The sequence below is a fragment of the Brachycentrus maculatus genome, unplaced genomic scaffold (genome assembly GCF_059751285.1).
Source record: "Brachycentrus maculatus isolate JH-2025_06_01 unplaced genomic scaffold, ASM5975128v1 h1tg000033l, whole genome shotgun sequence".
Lineage (NCBI taxonomy): Eukaryota > Metazoa > Arthropoda > Insecta > Trichoptera > Brachycentridae > Brachycentrus > Brachycentrus maculatus.
The window spans coordinates 124,017-142,387 of record NW_028280787.1 but is presented as its reverse complement, the minus strand read 5'-3'; the positions used below and the strand labels follow the sequence as shown (position 1 = coordinate 142,387).

General features: G+C 38.8%; 1 protein-coding gene across 2 annotated transcripts in view; it reads left to right on the top strand.

The window, feature by feature from the left end:
• The window catches only part of LOC148312743 (uncharacterized), a 95,233-nt gene extending 85,631 nt beyond the window's left edge, over positions 1-9,602 (top strand). The window contains exons 27-34 of one of the 2 annotated variants that reach the window (XM_088273532.1): positions 935-1,063; positions 1,662-1,754; positions 1,850-1,967; positions 3,358-3,473; positions 4,018-4,096; positions 4,587-7,049; positions 7,384-7,465; positions 9,051-9,602. In XM_088273532.1, the coding sequence (XP_088129658.1) occupies positions 935-1,063; positions 1,662-1,754; positions 1,850-1,967; positions 3,358-3,473; positions 4,018-4,096; positions 4,587-7,049; positions 7,384-7,448 (3,063 nt within the window). In that variant the 3' untranslated portion in view covers positions 7,449-7,465; positions 9,051-9,602. The remainder of the gene's footprint in view (positions 1-934; positions 1,064-1,661; positions 1,755-1,849; positions 1,968-3,357; positions 3,474-4,017; positions 4,097-4,586; positions 7,050-7,383; positions 7,466-9,050) is intronic. The other variant, XM_088273537.1, reaches the window with a different exon arrangement.
• Positions 9,603-18,371: the final 8,769 nt, after the last annotated feature.

Sequence of the window (18,371 nt, the reverse complement as noted above, 5' to 3'; positions counted from 1 at the left end):
AATATGGATTTTAATTTTTTTAATTTTCTACCGATTGGAGCCATTTTATATGGATAAAAAAATTTCAAAACACAACGTGGTTTGCAAGTGGACTTCTTATATGAGCTCATAACATCCATCTATGTTTGATTGAAAAAGCTCTTATTTAGCGAGACCCTTTTATTTGTGTGCAAAATCCAAACTCCCGATTATTTTTACATACTGGGAAATTTTTCATGTAGCTTATAATTTGACCAGTTATTTTTTCACCACATTTTGAGTATGTCCATTGTGTGTATTTGGACACACTCAAAATATTGTGAATTAATATTTAACCAGTATGCTGCTACGAGCGCGTTAACGCGCTGTCCAATTCCGTGCTCGCCAGGTCGGCCGTACAAAATGAGGCTCTCCTTTGAGCTTGTCGCAAGCCAATATCAAATCCAATTGCAATATTTTTTCATTAATTGATTCGGCAGTCACTTTGTGGTAAAATCTATCCATTTTTAATTGATGTTTTACTTAGTAAATACCACTATTTCTTATAATCTACTGTGACACGTGTTTCGATGCATTCCGCATCATTTTCAAACACCGTATGTGAAACGTACATACGTACATTCTGGTTTTTGAAAATGATGCGGAATGCATCAAAATACGTGTCACTGTAGATTTTTAGAAATAGTGGTATTTACTAAGTAAAACATTAATTAAAAATGAAATATTTTTCAATTAAAATATAAAGAGATATCTATTAGAAAGATCAAGAATTACTAAAATAATACAATTTACCGATATTATCAAAATTACAGTCATCTTTTTAACAGTTTTCACATTTTTGTTGAAAAAGTCACAGCCTGCTGGGTACGGCCATATTAATACCTTCCGGCATTGAAAGGGTTCAAGGTTGTTGGGAATACGTTCACACGGATGGTATATATGTATTTGTGTCCAGGAGCACTACACGGAGTTGGCGCAGTCGTCCCCCATCGTCCTGATGGACAGCAAGAGCCTGTTCCTTGAGTTCTCCGGCAACCTGGTTCCCGTCTCCAAGGCCGGACACCAGCTCAACTTCAAGTTTGAGGTATGTTCGCTTACTTGATTCATCATTCTCACATCACTCTGCATTTGTACAGGATGGCACAAAATTAATCACCAAGAGTTTTCAGATTTAACTATACATATATTATTTAAATTCACATACAAAATCCGATTCTAACATATAATTTCATATCGCTCACTCCTTTCAACAATGTCATATATCAAAAATTATCAATTTTCAGTTGTGCATGTTTTCGGAATGCCCAGAAAATCTACTTTATCCCTGCAGAAGCGGCATATTTTTAACTTAATATTTACCCGCTACAGGGCAGAAAGTGTTATTTATGCATTTTGAAGAAAAGGTATTGATTAATTATTTTTTAAATTTAATAAATATTTTTCAAATGGAGAAAAAACATTAATTTTTTACCTAAAAAGATCAGTTGCACAGTAAAAAGTTCAATAAGTGGATTGATATTTATTTTTAATACAATATATTATATTTTAAAACTTTAAAAACTATCTCCTGAAAAATCAAGATTTTTCATTTATGACGTTGTTGAAAGGAGTGAGCGTTATGCGTATACATTTGAATGTATATGTATACTACTTGTATTACATCTCATTGATTTGTTTTACAGGCTTTCAAGGACAACCGCTGCGAGTTCTCCGTGAGGGTCAAGGATCCGGAAGACCTGGCAGCTGGTCGCATCTACTTCATGAGTGAACCAAAGGTACGTTCCGTTGTCCGACTCCCAGACTCGGCAGCGAAGGTGTCTCGGCGGTAGTTATCTCGGCGGTAGTTGTGACGAGGGTGCTTGTGTTGCAGGCGTCGCGAGGAGAGGTGGGCGGGGCGGCGTCGTGCGCGCTGGACGTCCAGCTCCCGAGGACGGTGGCTCCGAGGGCCGCCAAGTCGCACCTGGACTGCCTCAACCTCGACCAGTCTGGTGAGTACCTGCTGCTTCATCCTTCATCTTGTATTACTTTATTGTCATCAAAGTAAAAATGAATTGTTCAGAAATAATGTTAAAAGCAAGGTAACTCAACTAAATGTATTCATAATATCATTCCGTGTTACAACATTTTGAGTGTGTCCAAATACTTGTTCACAAATCTGGATTATCTCCAATTATTGGAGTTATTGGAGTGAATGCTGGGAACAGAGTGAATGGTGCACTAAAATCAGTTTTAGCAAATAAAAATCTATCAGCGGAAGCTAAACTGGCAGTACACAATGGAGTTCTGGTTCCAACCCTTATGTATGGAAGCGAAGCATGGAGTTGGCAAAAGAAGGATGAAAGCAGACTGAATGCAGTCGAAATGCGATCGCTCAGACGAATGTGTGGCAAAACGATGTTTGATAGATGTTCGAATGATGAAATAAGGAAAGAATGTAAGGCTGAGATAAGCATTATCGATAAAATTAAGAAAGGTGTGTTGAGATGGTTTGAACATGTGGAGCGTATGAGTGAAGAAAGAATGGTTAAACAAATTTATGAGGCGAATGTAGTTGGAAAAAGAAGCAGAGGACGACCGAGGAAAACTTGGCACAATCAGGTATGTCAAATACTTGAAAGCGGCCGGGTCAGGAGTCGTAATAATCGTCGGGTATGTATGAGGAGATGCATGAATGTAGAAGAGGCAAAGAATGTTTGCAAAGACAGAGTGGTGTGGCGTTCGATTCTCTCTGCCTACCCCTGCGGCAGATGGCGTGTTAAGCGGCGTGATGGTTAGTTAGTTAGTTATTGGAGTTATTTTTGTATTATTTTTTGACATCTCAACATAGATCAACGAAGAATATGGAATTCTGGGCATTTACGGGACTTGCGACCGTCAAAGGCTGGTTTAAGTGTTCACTTTACACATCGCACACTCCTTTCAAAAACGTCATAAATCAAAAAAGTAGATTTTTCTGGGGAACGTTTTTAAAGTTTAAAAATATAATGCAATGTATTAACAATAAATATCAAGCCACTTATTGAATTTTTTACTGTGCAACAGATCTTTTTAGGTAAAACCTGAATGTTTTTTCTCCATTTGAAAAATATTTAGTATTTTTTTAAAAATAATTAAACAATACCTTTTCTTCAAAATGCAAAAACAACACTTTCTGCCCTGTAGCGGGTATATATTAAGTTAAAAATATGCCTCTTTTGCTGGGATATAGTACATTTTCTAGGCATTCCGAAATCATGCTAATCTGAAAATTGATGATTTTTGATTTATGACGTTGTTGAAAGGAGTGAGCGATGTGTAACAAGTGGTATCTATGGAACAGGAGTCCAGGACTGGGGGTGTGTGAAATTATAGTGCCGCTCATGTTGATTTTGCTTGTAGGTTTTGATGCTCTGAACGATGACCTCCGCGGCCACTGGGGCGACTCCCTCGGCCGCCACGGCCACCTGTCCCTGCCGCGACACACGGAAATGGACTCCGAAGATGATGAACACAAGGTAGGCGTCTGAAACACCATAGTCTGTTTTTGCCACTATAAACTACATTACTATTAACTTCTTCTCCGTCTTATACCTCATTGCTGAGGGTTGTGACACTTGTGGAAGCAATGACTCTTCTCCAGTTATCCCTTGCCTGCGCTGCACGTAGCGCTCCAACCACCGAGTAACCGCAAACCAGTATAGTATGTTCCGAAATGATCTTAGATACACTGACTTCTTCTTCTTCTTTCTGTGCCACTTGTAATGAAGATCGGCGATCATCATGGCTATCTTGAATTTTGATGCTGCAGCTCGGAACAGAGATTTGGTGGTTCTGCCAAACCATTGTGGTAGGTTTTTCAGCCATGATATCCTTGGGCGTCTTTGAGTTCTTCGTCCCTCAATCTTTCCTTGTATGATAAGGTGGAGAATACGATATTTTTCATTTCTCATGACGTGTCCGAAGTACATCAGCGCACTCTGCTTGATGGTTGGTAGGAGTTTCTATTATACACCGACTACTTTTTGTAATGATTCAGTAATTTTGTGTTACTTTTTGCAGTTTGAATCGAAGGGGACAAAGCCGATCAAGGACCTCCTGAACCTGGAAGCCAAGGCCAATGGACAAGTGTCCGGAATAGGTATGTTTCATCACTAACCCATCCCAAATGCTGACAAGTTCCTGGTTGGCCCACACTATCACACATCCTTCCTGTTCCAGTATAAAATACAATCAATTTTTAGCTAGAAGAAACATAAATCCACTTAATGACCTATAAACCTTGTACGTAATAAGCAAGGTAAATAATAAATGTCACTCCTGTTTAAAACACATTGTCAGGTTAGGAGTCGCAATAATCGGCAAGTATGTTAGAGAAAATGCATAAATGTGGAAGAGGTGAAAATTTTATGCAAAAACAGGTTGGCGTGGTATTCTATTCTCTCTGCCTAGCCCTGCGGTAAAGCAACTTGATCTACTTCAAAAAATTCTAATCTAGGCATTATAAGAACTTACATATTAACAGAATGTTACCTAAAATAATTGACAATAGTATACACGCAGTTCCGATAATGCGTTTTTGCACTGCTCTTTGGTTAGAAATATTTATTTCAATTTGTTTTTTCTTTCAGTTATCCAAAATGGCGGACATTCCGATTACGACAGCAAGAGGCCTCCCCCGAAGCCGGCCCGCCAGTCTCTGGAGATATTTGACTCCGACGAGGAGAGGGCCTCCACTACCGAGAGGAGGAAGAAGTCCCCCAGCCCGGCCCCCGTCAGGGAGAGCCCCCAACCGGGCGCCAGGAACCAGTCCATCTCACCCGAACCCGCCACGCTACCCACCGTCCTGCCCGACAAGAGGGAAGTCACTCCGGACGTCGTCAAAGGGCCCGCTGACGATGCAAAGAAGAAGTCCAAGATACCTTCGATAGTTAAAGACAAATCTAAGTCCCCGTCGCCAGATATCAAGGAAAAATCCATGTCGCCTTTGCCGGATATTAAGCAGAAAGCAAAGTCGCCGTCGCCGGATATTAAAGAGAAATCCAAGTCGCCTTCGCCGGATATCAAGCTGAAATCTAAGTCTCCCTCGCCGGATATTAAAGAGAAATCAAAGTCGCCGTCACCGGATATTAAACTAAAATCGAAGTCACCTTCCCCGGATATCAAATTCAAGTCCAAGTCGCCATCGCCAGATATAACAATCACGGAAATATCAAAGTCCCCTTTGCCAGATTTGAACATCAAAGACAAGTCGAAGTCTCCGTCTCCCCCTAAGATAATACAAGAAGATCTCCTGGGCAAAGTTGAGGATATGTTCGGCACCCTCACTCAGCCCAAGCGGAAGGAGGAAACTAGTGACGACGTGTACAACACGAGGCTGATCATCGACGAAGATATAAAGACGGACATCGACGAGAAGGTTGCCGAGTTTAAGAAGGATCTGGAAGATGAGAGAGAAGAGGTCCACGAAGTGTTCTACAAGACGGAGAGGAAGACCAAGAACAGAATGGACAACGTGCTGGCGGATACAGAAGACGAAGTCCGAGGGAAAATGGAAGATTTTGGTTCGGCAGTCGACGATCGGTTGAAGGAAGGGTCTAACAAAGTCAGCGATGCGGCCGACAATATGCAGAGAGAAGCGCTACAAGCCAAGGATAAACTGGAAAGCAAAATCATTGGCGTCGGTAATAACGTCTTCAGGATCAAAGATGACCTAGAGGAATCAGTCGATTCATTGAAATATGACCTACCCGAGAAGGCGGATAAAAAGTTACTAGATCTGAGCGATAGCCTCGAGACCAGGTATGCAACAACGGTAGACAACGTTCAGGGAAAGAAGGACTCTCTGCTTCAGAGTTTCCAAGACCGAGGAGACGGCTTCAACCAAAAGATGAGCGGAATGGCCGGAGATTTCAGCGAGAAAGGAGATATGCTGGCCCAGAAAGTCGGTCAGATCTCGAGCGATTTTGACGACAGAAGCGACCGGCTCACCAAGCAGTACGAGGACATGTCGAACGACTTCAGCAACGAGCTGCTGAAGAAGTACGAAGACGTCTCCGGGAGCTTAAAAGAGAAAGAAGACGACCTGACGCAGAGAGTCCAGCAGTTCTCGTCGGAACAGAGTGACAATGTGAACCGAAAGTTTGAAAACGTGGCCGATGATTTCCAGCGAAAGGGCGACCATCTTACTGGCGAGTTTGACAAATTGGCTGGAAGCGTCAGTGAAAAGGAAAGCGAACTGCTGCTGAAATTCGACGAGATCGCGACGGATGCGGGCAACAGACGCGACGACATCTCGAGCCAATTCAGCCAAAAGGGCGAAGATGTCACGAAGCGTTTCGGAGAGAAACGCGACGAGGTCGGGAACCTCTTGGACGAGATGTCCGAACAGTTCACCGGGGAGTTCCAATCCAAGCGGGAAGATCTCGGGAACAAGTGGGAGGGGTTGTCGGATGATTTTAGTGCGCGGAAGGACGAGGCTGGCGAGCAGTTGGACAGTATGGCTGGCGCGGTGGTGGACAAGACAGCCGACCTGCAGCGGCAAGCCAGCGACAAGATGTCCGGTCTGTACCAGCAAGCCAGTGATACAACGGCCGGTCTACACCAGCAAGCCAGCGACAAGACCGCCGACATGCAGCGGCAAGCCGGCGACAAAATGTCCGGTCTGTACCAGCAAGCCAGTGATACAACGGCCGGTCTGCACCAGCAAGCCAGCGACAAGACGGCCGACTTACAGCGGCAAGCCAGTGACAAAATGTCCGGTCTGTACCAGCAAGCCAGCGACACGACGGCCGGTCTGCACCAGCAAGCCAGCGACAAGACGGCCGATCTGCACCAGCAAGCCAGCGACAAGGTATCCGACCTGCAGCGGCAAGCCAGCGACAAGATGTCCGGTCTGCACCAGCAAGCCAGCGACAAGGCATCCGACCTGCAGCGGCAAGCCAGCGACACGACGGCCGACCTGCAGCGGCAAGCCAGCGACAAAATGGTCAGGATATCGGACAGCGTGGAGGAGCAGGCCAGCAGTGCCGTCCAGCAGGGACAGAGTCTAGTTGACTCCGGGATCGCGGAAACCAAAAACTTTGCAGACAAATGTATGTACCATCCATGTTTATTATTATTTTTAGTAGTAACTCGCTAGTACTTTGACTATGGTTTACTACAAATGAGTATTACTAGGTAGCTCTAAACGAGTGACTGGACTCTAGAAGAGACTGCTTGCCAGTCTATGTGGGTATATACACGATTGCGGCTGTGCTGTTGTCACCAATATGTCACCAGCATACCCACATTACTTACATTCATATCTAGATAAGTTTGTGCATAGAATGGAGGTCATAGTACTCCTCCCTTTTGATATTTTTTATTATTATTTTGTATATGATTTCCTTATGATTTGTTTGTTTATTTGATGTTCTGATTTCGCAGTTTCCGGTTTTATGAAGTCCCCAAAGAACGGAGGCAAAAAGAAAAACAAAAAAGGGAAACATTAGCGGACACGTTATACACGGTAAACCCAGTCAAGGATTCTGCAACTTTTCACCTAACACCGCACTAACTTACCTTATTAACTTATATATCACCAAATTACACTACTCACCTCTAACACCTGTCAAGTCCATTGAATGTCGGCTGGCTAACAAAAACATATGGAAATAGGTATTCCCGAATTGAAAAAAATAAATATTCATTGTTTTATATTATGGTTATGTTATATTATGGTTTTTCTTTTCACTTTTTGTGTGCTTTGTTTGGTTGTCATGATTAAGTTATTTTTTGACATCTCATCAAAGATGAAGAAGAATATGGAAGTCTGGGCATTTACGGGGCTTACGACCGTCATAGGCTGGTTTGAGTGATCACTTTACACACGTGTATCATTCACCAATTCTACCCATTATTGACAACCACACTACTCAAATTCTTGGAAGTTCTATATATATGAACCAATTTAGAAACCTTGTTCTTGAATCACTAAAACTTCACTAGAGACATCTATTGGTGAGATGTAAAGAAGCTTTTTACTAAGCAGAAACTCTTATATTAGTATGTGAGATATATCTTATATTTGAGTAGTGTGGTTGTCAATAATGGGTAGAATTGGTGAATGTTACACGTGTGTAAAGTGATCACTTAAACCAGCCTATGACGGTCGTAAGCCCCGTAAATGCCCAGACTTCCATATTCTTCTTCATCTTTGATGAGATGTCAAAAAATAATATGAAAATAACTCCTGTAATTGGAGATAATCCAGATTTTGTGAACAAGTATTTGGACACGCTCAAAATGTTGTAATGATTAAGTTAGGTTGGGATACTTTACATTGGCAGGTTTTTAAAAATATTTTTTCTTCAACATTATTGGTGCTTTTTCTGGCAGGTTTTCATCAATTTCAGACAATTATTTCCACAATTTTGACAATAATTCTCTACTATAATAATCTGTCATAGATTCTGGAATTTCTTCACTATGATTGACTATTATTTTTCGGGCGTTTTCATCCATTTTAGTGTTTTTTCTCTACTATTGACTCTTTGGAGAGGACATTTGTGACATAAATTCTGGAGTTTTTTTTTTCATATTTTTTAGTGGAGTTCCTCTTATATTATAAATAAACTTTCCCCATCATAATTTTGAGCATTTTATACCATTTTTGGTGGGTTTTCATCAGTGTGCTTTCACTCTATTATTAGAAGTTTTAAAATAATGAAAAATTTAAGGGAGTTTATCCATTATTGTTAGTGGAATTTTGCTGTCAAAACTTTTGAGCATTTTCAGCTGTTTTTAGCGGGTTTTCTTCAACATCATTGGTGTAGTTTTTTTTTTTATCATTATCTATGTGGTTTCTTTATCATAACCAGTATCGTTTCGTCATCATTATCGGTGTGGTTTCTTTATCATCATCATTATCGGTATGGTTTCTTCATCATTGTTAGTGTGGTTTTGTCATCATTATTAGTGTGATGTATTCATCATCATCGGTGTGGTTTATTTACCAATATTGCAGCTTTACTCCTAGTATTACTGATAAGATAAATTACAAGAATTATCACTACCGTGAACCATGTCCACTGACCTCTGTTGTAACTTTCCAGGGAACTTGCTGTAGGCGGCTCGGGACCGGAGGAGAAGCGCTTCTGTGTCGTAACATTAGATTATGGAATTAATCGACTTTTATTGGATCCGTCTGTTTGAGAGATTCCTTCTTTATTGTTCGCTATAAATTTTATCTTGAAACACAATTCTACATATATTTAACATTTCTGTAAATAATGATAAAGGTGAACGTCCCTACTCGCTCCATTTCAAGCTCACCGCTCCGAGTTCCAACCTTACTAGCACACTTACTACCAACCTTACTAAATATCAATCTAACTTCAACATTTCTTCTAACCCTTATCCGCCCACCCAATGGTGCATAGGGCACTGCATCGTATCGACGCGGAGTTATCTCGATCGTTACTTACACGAACGCAAGGTGATCAATCCTGCGCTTCAGGGACCAGTCCAGGGAAAAATGATAATGATTAAATAAATATTAGATTTTAAAATCACTGATATTTATTTTCGACCCCTTTGGCAATTGAACCCGGGACCTCCAGCACGGTAGCCTAACACGCTAAACAGCAGGTGATTCAAAAGAAAAATCGACATTTAGGTGATTCGAAAGTGACTTCTTAAAAAATAACGCGTTACGGGGAACGTGCGTTTAAAATGGAGCGAGTCCTTTTGATGAATATTTTTATTGTACTGTAAAGAAGGTGGTTATTTATTGACTATTATTATATGATTATTATTATTTGTAATAGGCGTTTAAAGCATTTTGTCGCTTCTGTCCTAGTGATGAATGACCGACCGGTTTCATAGCTACAACATACAAATATTAATTATTTACTGTAACTGCAGACAGTTGGTAGAATTCCATATTGAATTGTTGGGTAATATATCCATAATTAAACACGGTTATTGGATTGAATTCTACTTTTATTTACATATATAATAATAATAAAACCCTTATCCGCACCCCAATGGTGCATAGGGCACTGCGTCATATAAACGCAGTGTTATCTTGATCGTTTACACATGAAGGAAAGGTGATCAGCCCTCCGCTTCAGGTACCAGTCCAGGGTAATATTGAATAAATATGACAGTGAAAAAATCACTTATATTTATTTTACCCCCCTTGGGAATCGAACCCAGGACCTCCAGAACGGTAGCCGAGCGTGCTGACCATTACACTACGGAGGCGGACAAATTACTTACATATATATGATAATATTATTAAAGTAAACACTTGTTTTTTACTACTTGAGTTTATTTTATGACTACTAGTTTCGGAAGCTAAGCTTCATTTTCAAGTCTACATGTAAACATACACATGTCTTACCACAAAGTAAATGCGGAAACAATAATAAAATATATCGCTCACTCCTTTCAAGAACGTCATAAATCAAAAAACTTGATTTTTCAGGAGAACGTTTTTAAAGTTTAAAAATATAATACAATGTATTAAAAATAAATATCAAGCCACTTACTGAACTTTTTACTATGCAACAGATCTTTTTAGGTAAAACCTGAGGGTTTTTTCTCCATTTGAAAAATATTTATTATATTTAAAAAAAAAATTTCATCAAAATGCAAAAACAACATTTTTTGCTCTGTAGCGGGTAAATATTAAGTTTAAAATATGCCTCTTTTGCTGGGATATAATACGTTTTCTGGGCATTCCGAAAACATGCCCAACTCAAAATTCACGATTTTTGATTTATGACGTTCTTGAAAGGAGTGAGCGATATGATAATATGTGACGCGTTTCGTCGTAAGACATTAACAAACACTTTTGTACACACAGTGTTTGATAATGTCTTGACGAACACATGTCTTGGCGTCACATGTTATCATATATATGTAAATAAAAGTAGAATTCAATCCAATAACGTGTTTAATTTTGGATATATTACCCAACAAAAGGAAATATAAAACTTATCGAGGTAAAATGTGAATATTCTCAGTTCAAAAATTGTATTTTTATTGTGCTGATTTGATCGTGTCCAGATACAGTTATTTTTTAATCTCATCATAGATGAAGAAGGCATTTACAGGGTTCACGACTATCCATGAGCTTGGTTAAGTGATCACTTCACGCGTGTAATATTCACCATCCTACCCATGATTGACAACCAAATTTGCAATTATTATTAATTAATTAAGTCCTTATCCGCACCCGATGGTGCATTGGGCACTGCATCATATAAACGCAGTGTTATCTTGATTGTTAACACATGACGGAAAGGTGATCAGCCCTCCCCTTCAGGCACCACTCCAGGGTAATATTGAATAAATATTAGAGTGAAAAATCACTTATGTTTATTTGACCCCTCCCTGGGAATCGAACCCGGGACCTCCAGCGCGATAGCCGAGCGTGCTGACCATAACACTATCAGAGTCGGACTATCAAAGTCGGACTATCGTAGGCTTTAATATTGCTATTAATAATAAATAATAACAAAACCCTTATCCGCACCCCAATGGTGCATAGGGCACTGCTTCATATAAACGCAGTGTTATCTTGTTCGTTTACATATGAAGGAAAGGTGATCAGCCCTCCCCTTCAGGCACCACTCCAGGGTAATTTTGAATAAATATTAGAGTGAAAAATCACTTATGTTTATTTGACCCCTCCTTGGGAATCGAACCCGGGACCTCCAGCGCGATAGCCGAGCGTGCTGACCATTACACTACGGAAGCGGACGTATATTGCTATTAGTAGACTTTATTAATACTCTTTTCTGGACTTTGAATGTGACATTTTACCGGACTTTGAATGTGCTATTGCCAATTATGGGAATTTTTACGATGGGCGATGGACAAAATTGTAGACTCTTTAGTTTTCTTTGATTTAGAATACTTTTGCGAGGCCAAATTTTGAATATATAATGCTGTATCGCCCTTTGTGAAAGTTCTCCAAACAGTGAGAGGAAATAGAACTAATTGAAATCGGTCGGTGGTTTACAATTTATGATAATGTTATGGATTAGGGAGTAAGAATAGAAGGTGTATTTATATAATATTATATATTTGCTATGCTTAGATTTCAAAATAACGAGTAAAAATTTGACGCACGTAAATTGTAATTAACATTTTTGTCACGTGATTTCGACGCAACTATATGACATAACTAATAATAATAATAATATTAATATATTTTAACTTTTAACATACTAAAATTTAATGTTGGTAATTCTTATGTAACACATATTTATATATATTATGTAGGATGAGCCATCATATAGTGAGGGATTTGTTGACGATTCCATTTGATATTCTTTTTCATCGACAGACAATTTGTTTGTTTAGGTATCAATTTTCTTTCTGACTTGGCTTTCAGGTTGGCTAGATACTGTGGAATGGCCATCTCTAGCGTTGACGGAAACTTCTTTCTGGCTTTCGAGTGACTAGCTAGACTGTTAATTGGCCACCTCTAGCTTTGATGCAAACTTCTTTCTGGCTTTTATATAGGCTAGAAACTGGAATGGCCAGTTCTAGCGTTGATGGAAACTTCTTTCTGGCTTTTATATAGGCTAGATACTGGAATGGCCACCTCTAGCGTCGATGCAAACTTCTTTATGGCTTTTATGTCAGCTAGAGATTGTGGAATGGCCACCTCTATCGTTGATGGAAACTTCTTTCTGGCTTTCAAGTGACTAGCTAGACTGTGGAATGGCCATCTCTACCGTTGACAGAAACTTCTTTCTGGCTTTTATATAGGCTAGATATTGGAATGGCCGCCTCTAGCGTTGATGCGAACTTCTTTATGGCTTTTATGTCAGCCAGAGATTGTGGAATGGCCATCTCTAGTGTTGATGGAAACTTCTTTCTGGCTTTCAGGTTACTAGATAGACTGTGGAATGGCCACCTCTAGCGTTAATGCAAACTTCTTTCTGGCTTCCACGTCGGCTAGATACTGGATGGCCACATCTAGCATTGATGCTAACTTCTTTCTGGCTTTCAGGTTACTAGATAGACTGTGGAATGGGCACCTCTAGCGTTGATGCAAGCTTCTTTCCGATATGTTAGCTTTTGGGCCGGCTATAGCTCTGAATGATTGAATCACATCTTCAGACAGCTCCACCAAAAAGTCAAATCTGGGCCAAGTGGCCAATATAATATATCGTCCACAAATCATTTGATGTTAAACGGTCATAAAGCAATTTTTCTACATATTCATTTTAGGAAAAATTAATCCAGATTGAGAATTTTGTAGAAATGGCTGTATTTTTATTCATCGTTCATTTAATTATGGCTCACCCTGTATATGAATATTTTTTTGTAGTATTTTTTTCTTCTTAATGCCAATAAAAAGTATAATCAAATTTATAAATGAATACTGACAGATTTAACCTTCGATACGGCATAATAGTCGCAACGCCAATCCGGTATTTGGTGAATCCGGATTCATGAGGCAGATTAAAGAGTCAAATATTAATTGATTCTTTTTTTTATTTGGTGCAAATGCGATTAGTATGGAAATATATTGTACGCAAAATATGTTACATTTATGACAAAATTATGGTAACTTGGTTAAGGCCGGCATTCGTTAAGTCGCATTCATTCCACCGGAGACCACTGGAGAGGTCATACGTCTCTTCACGCCCAATTTTTTTAAAGAATGTTTATTGGATATTTTTTTGATTTTGGAATAGAAAAAACATTTTTTTATGTTTTTTTTAACTCTAAGGAGGTAACCCTTTCAATATCTCTTTTCTTTTAAAAACTACGTAATTATTTCAAAGAAAAACTCGCTTTTTTAATGCAAAAACGGCATTTTAAGAAAAAAATCAATTAAGTAAAATATATTACCTGGGTTTTACATATTACCTTTGTCCGCCTCTGTAGTGTAATGGTCAGCACGCTCTGCTACCGTTCTGGAGGTCCCGGGTTCGATTCCCAAGGGGGGTAAAATAAATATAAGTGATTTTTGCACTGTCATATTTATTCAATATTACCCTGGACTGGTACCTGAAGCGGAGGGCTGATCACCTTCCTTTCCTTCATGCGTAAAACGATCAAGATTACACTGCGTTTATATGACGCAGTGTCCTATGCACCATTGGGGTGCGGATATTACCTGGGTTTAGAAAAAATTATCTTGTGACTTAACGAATGCTGGGCCTCAAATATAATGATATTATGTAATCCTGGCAGCTTATATGCCAAACGATGTGTTCATTCTGATGTATGGTAATCATTTTTCGCACTGTTGTATGAACTAATTTTGATAAGGCACAAAAACATGCTGCATTAAATAAAATGCCAGGTTTTTTCCACAAGATCATATATCGCTCACTCCTTTCAAGAACGTCATAAATCAAAAATTGTCAATTTTCAGTTGTGCATGTTTTCGGAATGCCCAGAAAATGTACTATATCCCAGCAAAAGAGCCATATTTTTAATTTAATATTTACCCGCTACAGGGCAGAAAATGTTGTTTTTACATTTTGAAGAAAAGGTATGGTTTAATTATTTTTTAAAATAAACTAAATATTTTTCAAATGGAGAAAAAACATTTAGGTTTTACCTAAAAAGGTCTGTTGCACAGTAAAAAGTTTAATAAGTGGCTTGATATTTATTTTTAATACATTGTGTTATATTTTTAAACTTTAAAAACGTTCTCCTGAAAAATCAAGTTTTTTGATTTATGACGTTCTTGAAAGGAGTGAGCGATATGTCGCCAGTAGTCTCAGTATTTACAGAACACCATTTATCGTATACAGTAAAACCTGGATATAACAGACCAGTTGGGGGGAGGGGGTGTTCATTAAAACCAAAAGTCCGTTATATAAATATAGGCTTAAAATAAAACAAAAATACTGTTAAAAAAAATACATGAATACTATTTATTATTATTCTAACGCTTATCCGCATCCAATGGTGCATAGGGCACTACATCGTATAGAAGCAGTGTTATCTTGATTGTTACTTACAGGAAGGCGATGTGATCACTCCTGCGCTTCAGTGACCAGTCCAGGGTAACCTACCTAACCTAACCCTTATCCGCGCACAATGGTGCATAGGGCACTACATCGCATTGAAGCAGTGTTATCTTGATTGTTACTTACAGGAAGGCGATGTGATCACTCCTGCGCTTCAGTGACCAGTCCAGGGTAACCTACCTAACCTAACCCTTATCCGCGCACAATGGTGCATAGGGCACTACATCGCATTGAAGCAGTGTTATCTTGATTGTTACTTACAGGAAGGCGATGTGATCACTCCTGCGCTTCAGTGACCAGTCCAGGGTAACCTACCTAACCTAACCCTTATCCGCGCACAATGGTGCATAGGGCACTACATCGCATTGAAGCAGTGTTATCTTGATCACATCGCCTTACATGAAGGCGATGTGATCACTCCTGCGCTTCAGTGACCAGTCCAGGGTAACCTACCTAACCTAACCCTTATCCGCGCACAATGGTGCATAGGGCACTACATCGCATTGAAGCAGTGTTATCTTGATCACATCGCCTTACATGAAGGCGATGTGATCTCTCCTGCGCTTCAGTGATCAGTCCAGGGTAATAAACATTAGTGTGTAAAATCACCAATATTTATTTTCACCCCTCCCCCCATGGAAATCGAACCCGGGACCTCCAGCACGGTAGCTAAACACGCTAACGATTACACGACGGAGGCGGACAAACACTGTATTGACATTTTTTTATTTTACCAGATTTTTTATCCGCCTCCGTAGTGTAATGGTCAGCACGCTCGGCTACCGTTCTGGAGGTTCCGGGTTCGATTCCCAAGGGGGGTAAAATAAATATTAGTGATTATTTCACTGTAATATTTATTCAAAATTACCATGGACTGGTACCTGAAGCGGAGGGCTGATCACCTTTCCTTCATGTATAAACGATCAAGATAACACTGCGTTTATATGACAGTGCCCTATGCACCATTTTGGGTGCAGATAAGGGTTTTTTTTATATATAGGTCCATTAAATAGAGGTCCGTTATATCAAGGTTTTACTGTACTTTTATTTCTATTACTGTCAGCCTTGTATTATTCCTTCTGTCCAAATTTTAACCTTAAATTTAATATAGCTGCCGTTTTGGCTTTAAGCATCGCATTGAATCGTTGAATTATGCAGTGTATTGTTGGCGGACATTTCGCTGAGAGTAGAATGTGTAATATAAGGTACCTGAATAAAGTTCTACAGATCGCTAATATAAAGTTTAAATAAATATAATATATGTTTGAAGCTTTATAAAGATTTTCCATTTTATAATTAAAATGTAACTTTGTTTTAAAATCGCACAAAGTTACATTTTAATTAAATTTAAATAAATATTTTATTCTGAGTGTATCGCATTGTATAAATTGTATTTTACTTTAAATGAAATATACGGAGGTGGGTGATAGATGCAGACTTAGAATTATCCACGTAAAAAAAAGAATTTTAATAATTATTTCAATATTAGACCATATTCTTTTTTAAACCCTTTTTTTAATTTTCGAGTTGCAGCTGTTATTTGATTCGTTTATGATATTGTCGCCTCCATAGTGTAATGTTAAGCGCCTTTGTCTACCGTGCTGGAGGTCCCGGGTTCAATTCCCAGAGGGGTCAAAATAAATACGGATGATTTTCGCTACATATAATATTTGATTAATATCACTCTGGACTAGTACAAGAAGTGCAAAACTTGATCTCTTAATCACAATTAACGATCAAGATAACACTGGGTCGATACGATGCACTGCCCTATGCACCATCAAGTGCGGATTAGAAAGAAACCTTATTCTATCTAAATAGTTTTATGTGAGGATTGACTGTGGGATATTCATAGGAACTTCTATTTATACTAGCATTTATCTTCACCAAATGGTGCAAAGGGCACTGCGTGGAATCAATACAGTGCTAATTTGATCAGTAATTACAAAGACAGAGTTATCAGTTCACTTCAGAAACATTGTATTTATTTTGACAGCTGTATAAATAGGCTTTTTGCTAATATTTCGTTGATTGCTTCAGTGGAACGTTCTAAGTTTGCATCTGATACCCTCATATTATTGAATTCTTCATTTTATATTTATATTTTATCAGATTCGTCCTCTGTGGATATGGCCGCTTTTGAAATACAAGGACACGATTGCGTATTATATATATCGTGAGCGTGCTGCGAAATTAACCGAGTCGATCCGCATATTCTTGATATCAACGGTCAAAAACTCGGTTACTGTTATCACTCAAACATTCTAGTTCATGATTTAAACTAACCAACTAACCATTACGCCGCTTCTCCGCAGGGGTAGGCATAGAGAATAGAAGGCCACACCACTCTGTCTTTGCAAATTCTTTGCCTCTTCTACGTTCTTTCTCATCATACATACCCGCCGATTATTTCGACTCCTAACCTGATCGCTTTCAAGTATTTGGTGTACCTGATCGTGCCAAGTTTTTCTCGGTCTTCCTCTGCTCCTTTTTCCAACTACTAATGGGGTAATTAGTAATCGACTCGGTTAGTCTTCACAGCGTGCTGGCAGTATTTTTGTTTTTACGGTAATTTTTCAGCTATTTATAAATATTTAAGATTTTACTATGTACCAATGTATTTTACTTTTTATACACTTATTTTATTGGCATTTTGATTGATAATGGGAGATTTTGAACCTTTCATCAACAAGTACTAGCCACAGTCTGGTTAAATGGAAAAGAAAGACGAGAAAAACCGCTCATTTCTAATATGTTTACTATCACAATGCTTATGGGTATGTAGTATTTTATCAGCGGTCAAGAAGCATGCTTTCCATCATGAATAACGATTAGTATTGTGTTTTTCGCTTTCACGTCCAACAGATAGCGATGCCATTGCGTTAAAAAAAATTTTTTTTCAAAATAGGGTTTAAAAAAATAGGATTCCTGGTATAAAAAATCAATTCAGGACATTAAAAAATCAAATTTCTTATCGCCTATTGTAACCTTTTTGCTGAAAACGATTTTACTCAAATATCGGATCTTTTGCTCCATTAATTTCGTTTACAAACTAATGAGTTAACGGAAGAATGATGGAATAACTGAAAAGATCTGTGATTAATGAACAGATCTTTTGGTACTACCGATTCACTGATGGGGATCTTCTGAATGAAAGATCTGTGATTAATGAACAGATCTTTTGGTACTACAGATTCACTGATGCAGATCTTCTGAATGAAAGATCTGTGATTAATTAACTGGTACTACCGATTCACTGATGGGGATCTTCTGAATGAAAGATCTGTGATTAATTAACTGGTACTACCGATTCACTGATGGGGATCTTCTGAATGAAAGGTCTGTGTTTAATAAACAGATCTTTTGGTACTACCGATTTACTCATGGGGATCTTCTGAATGAAAGATCTGTGATTAATGAACA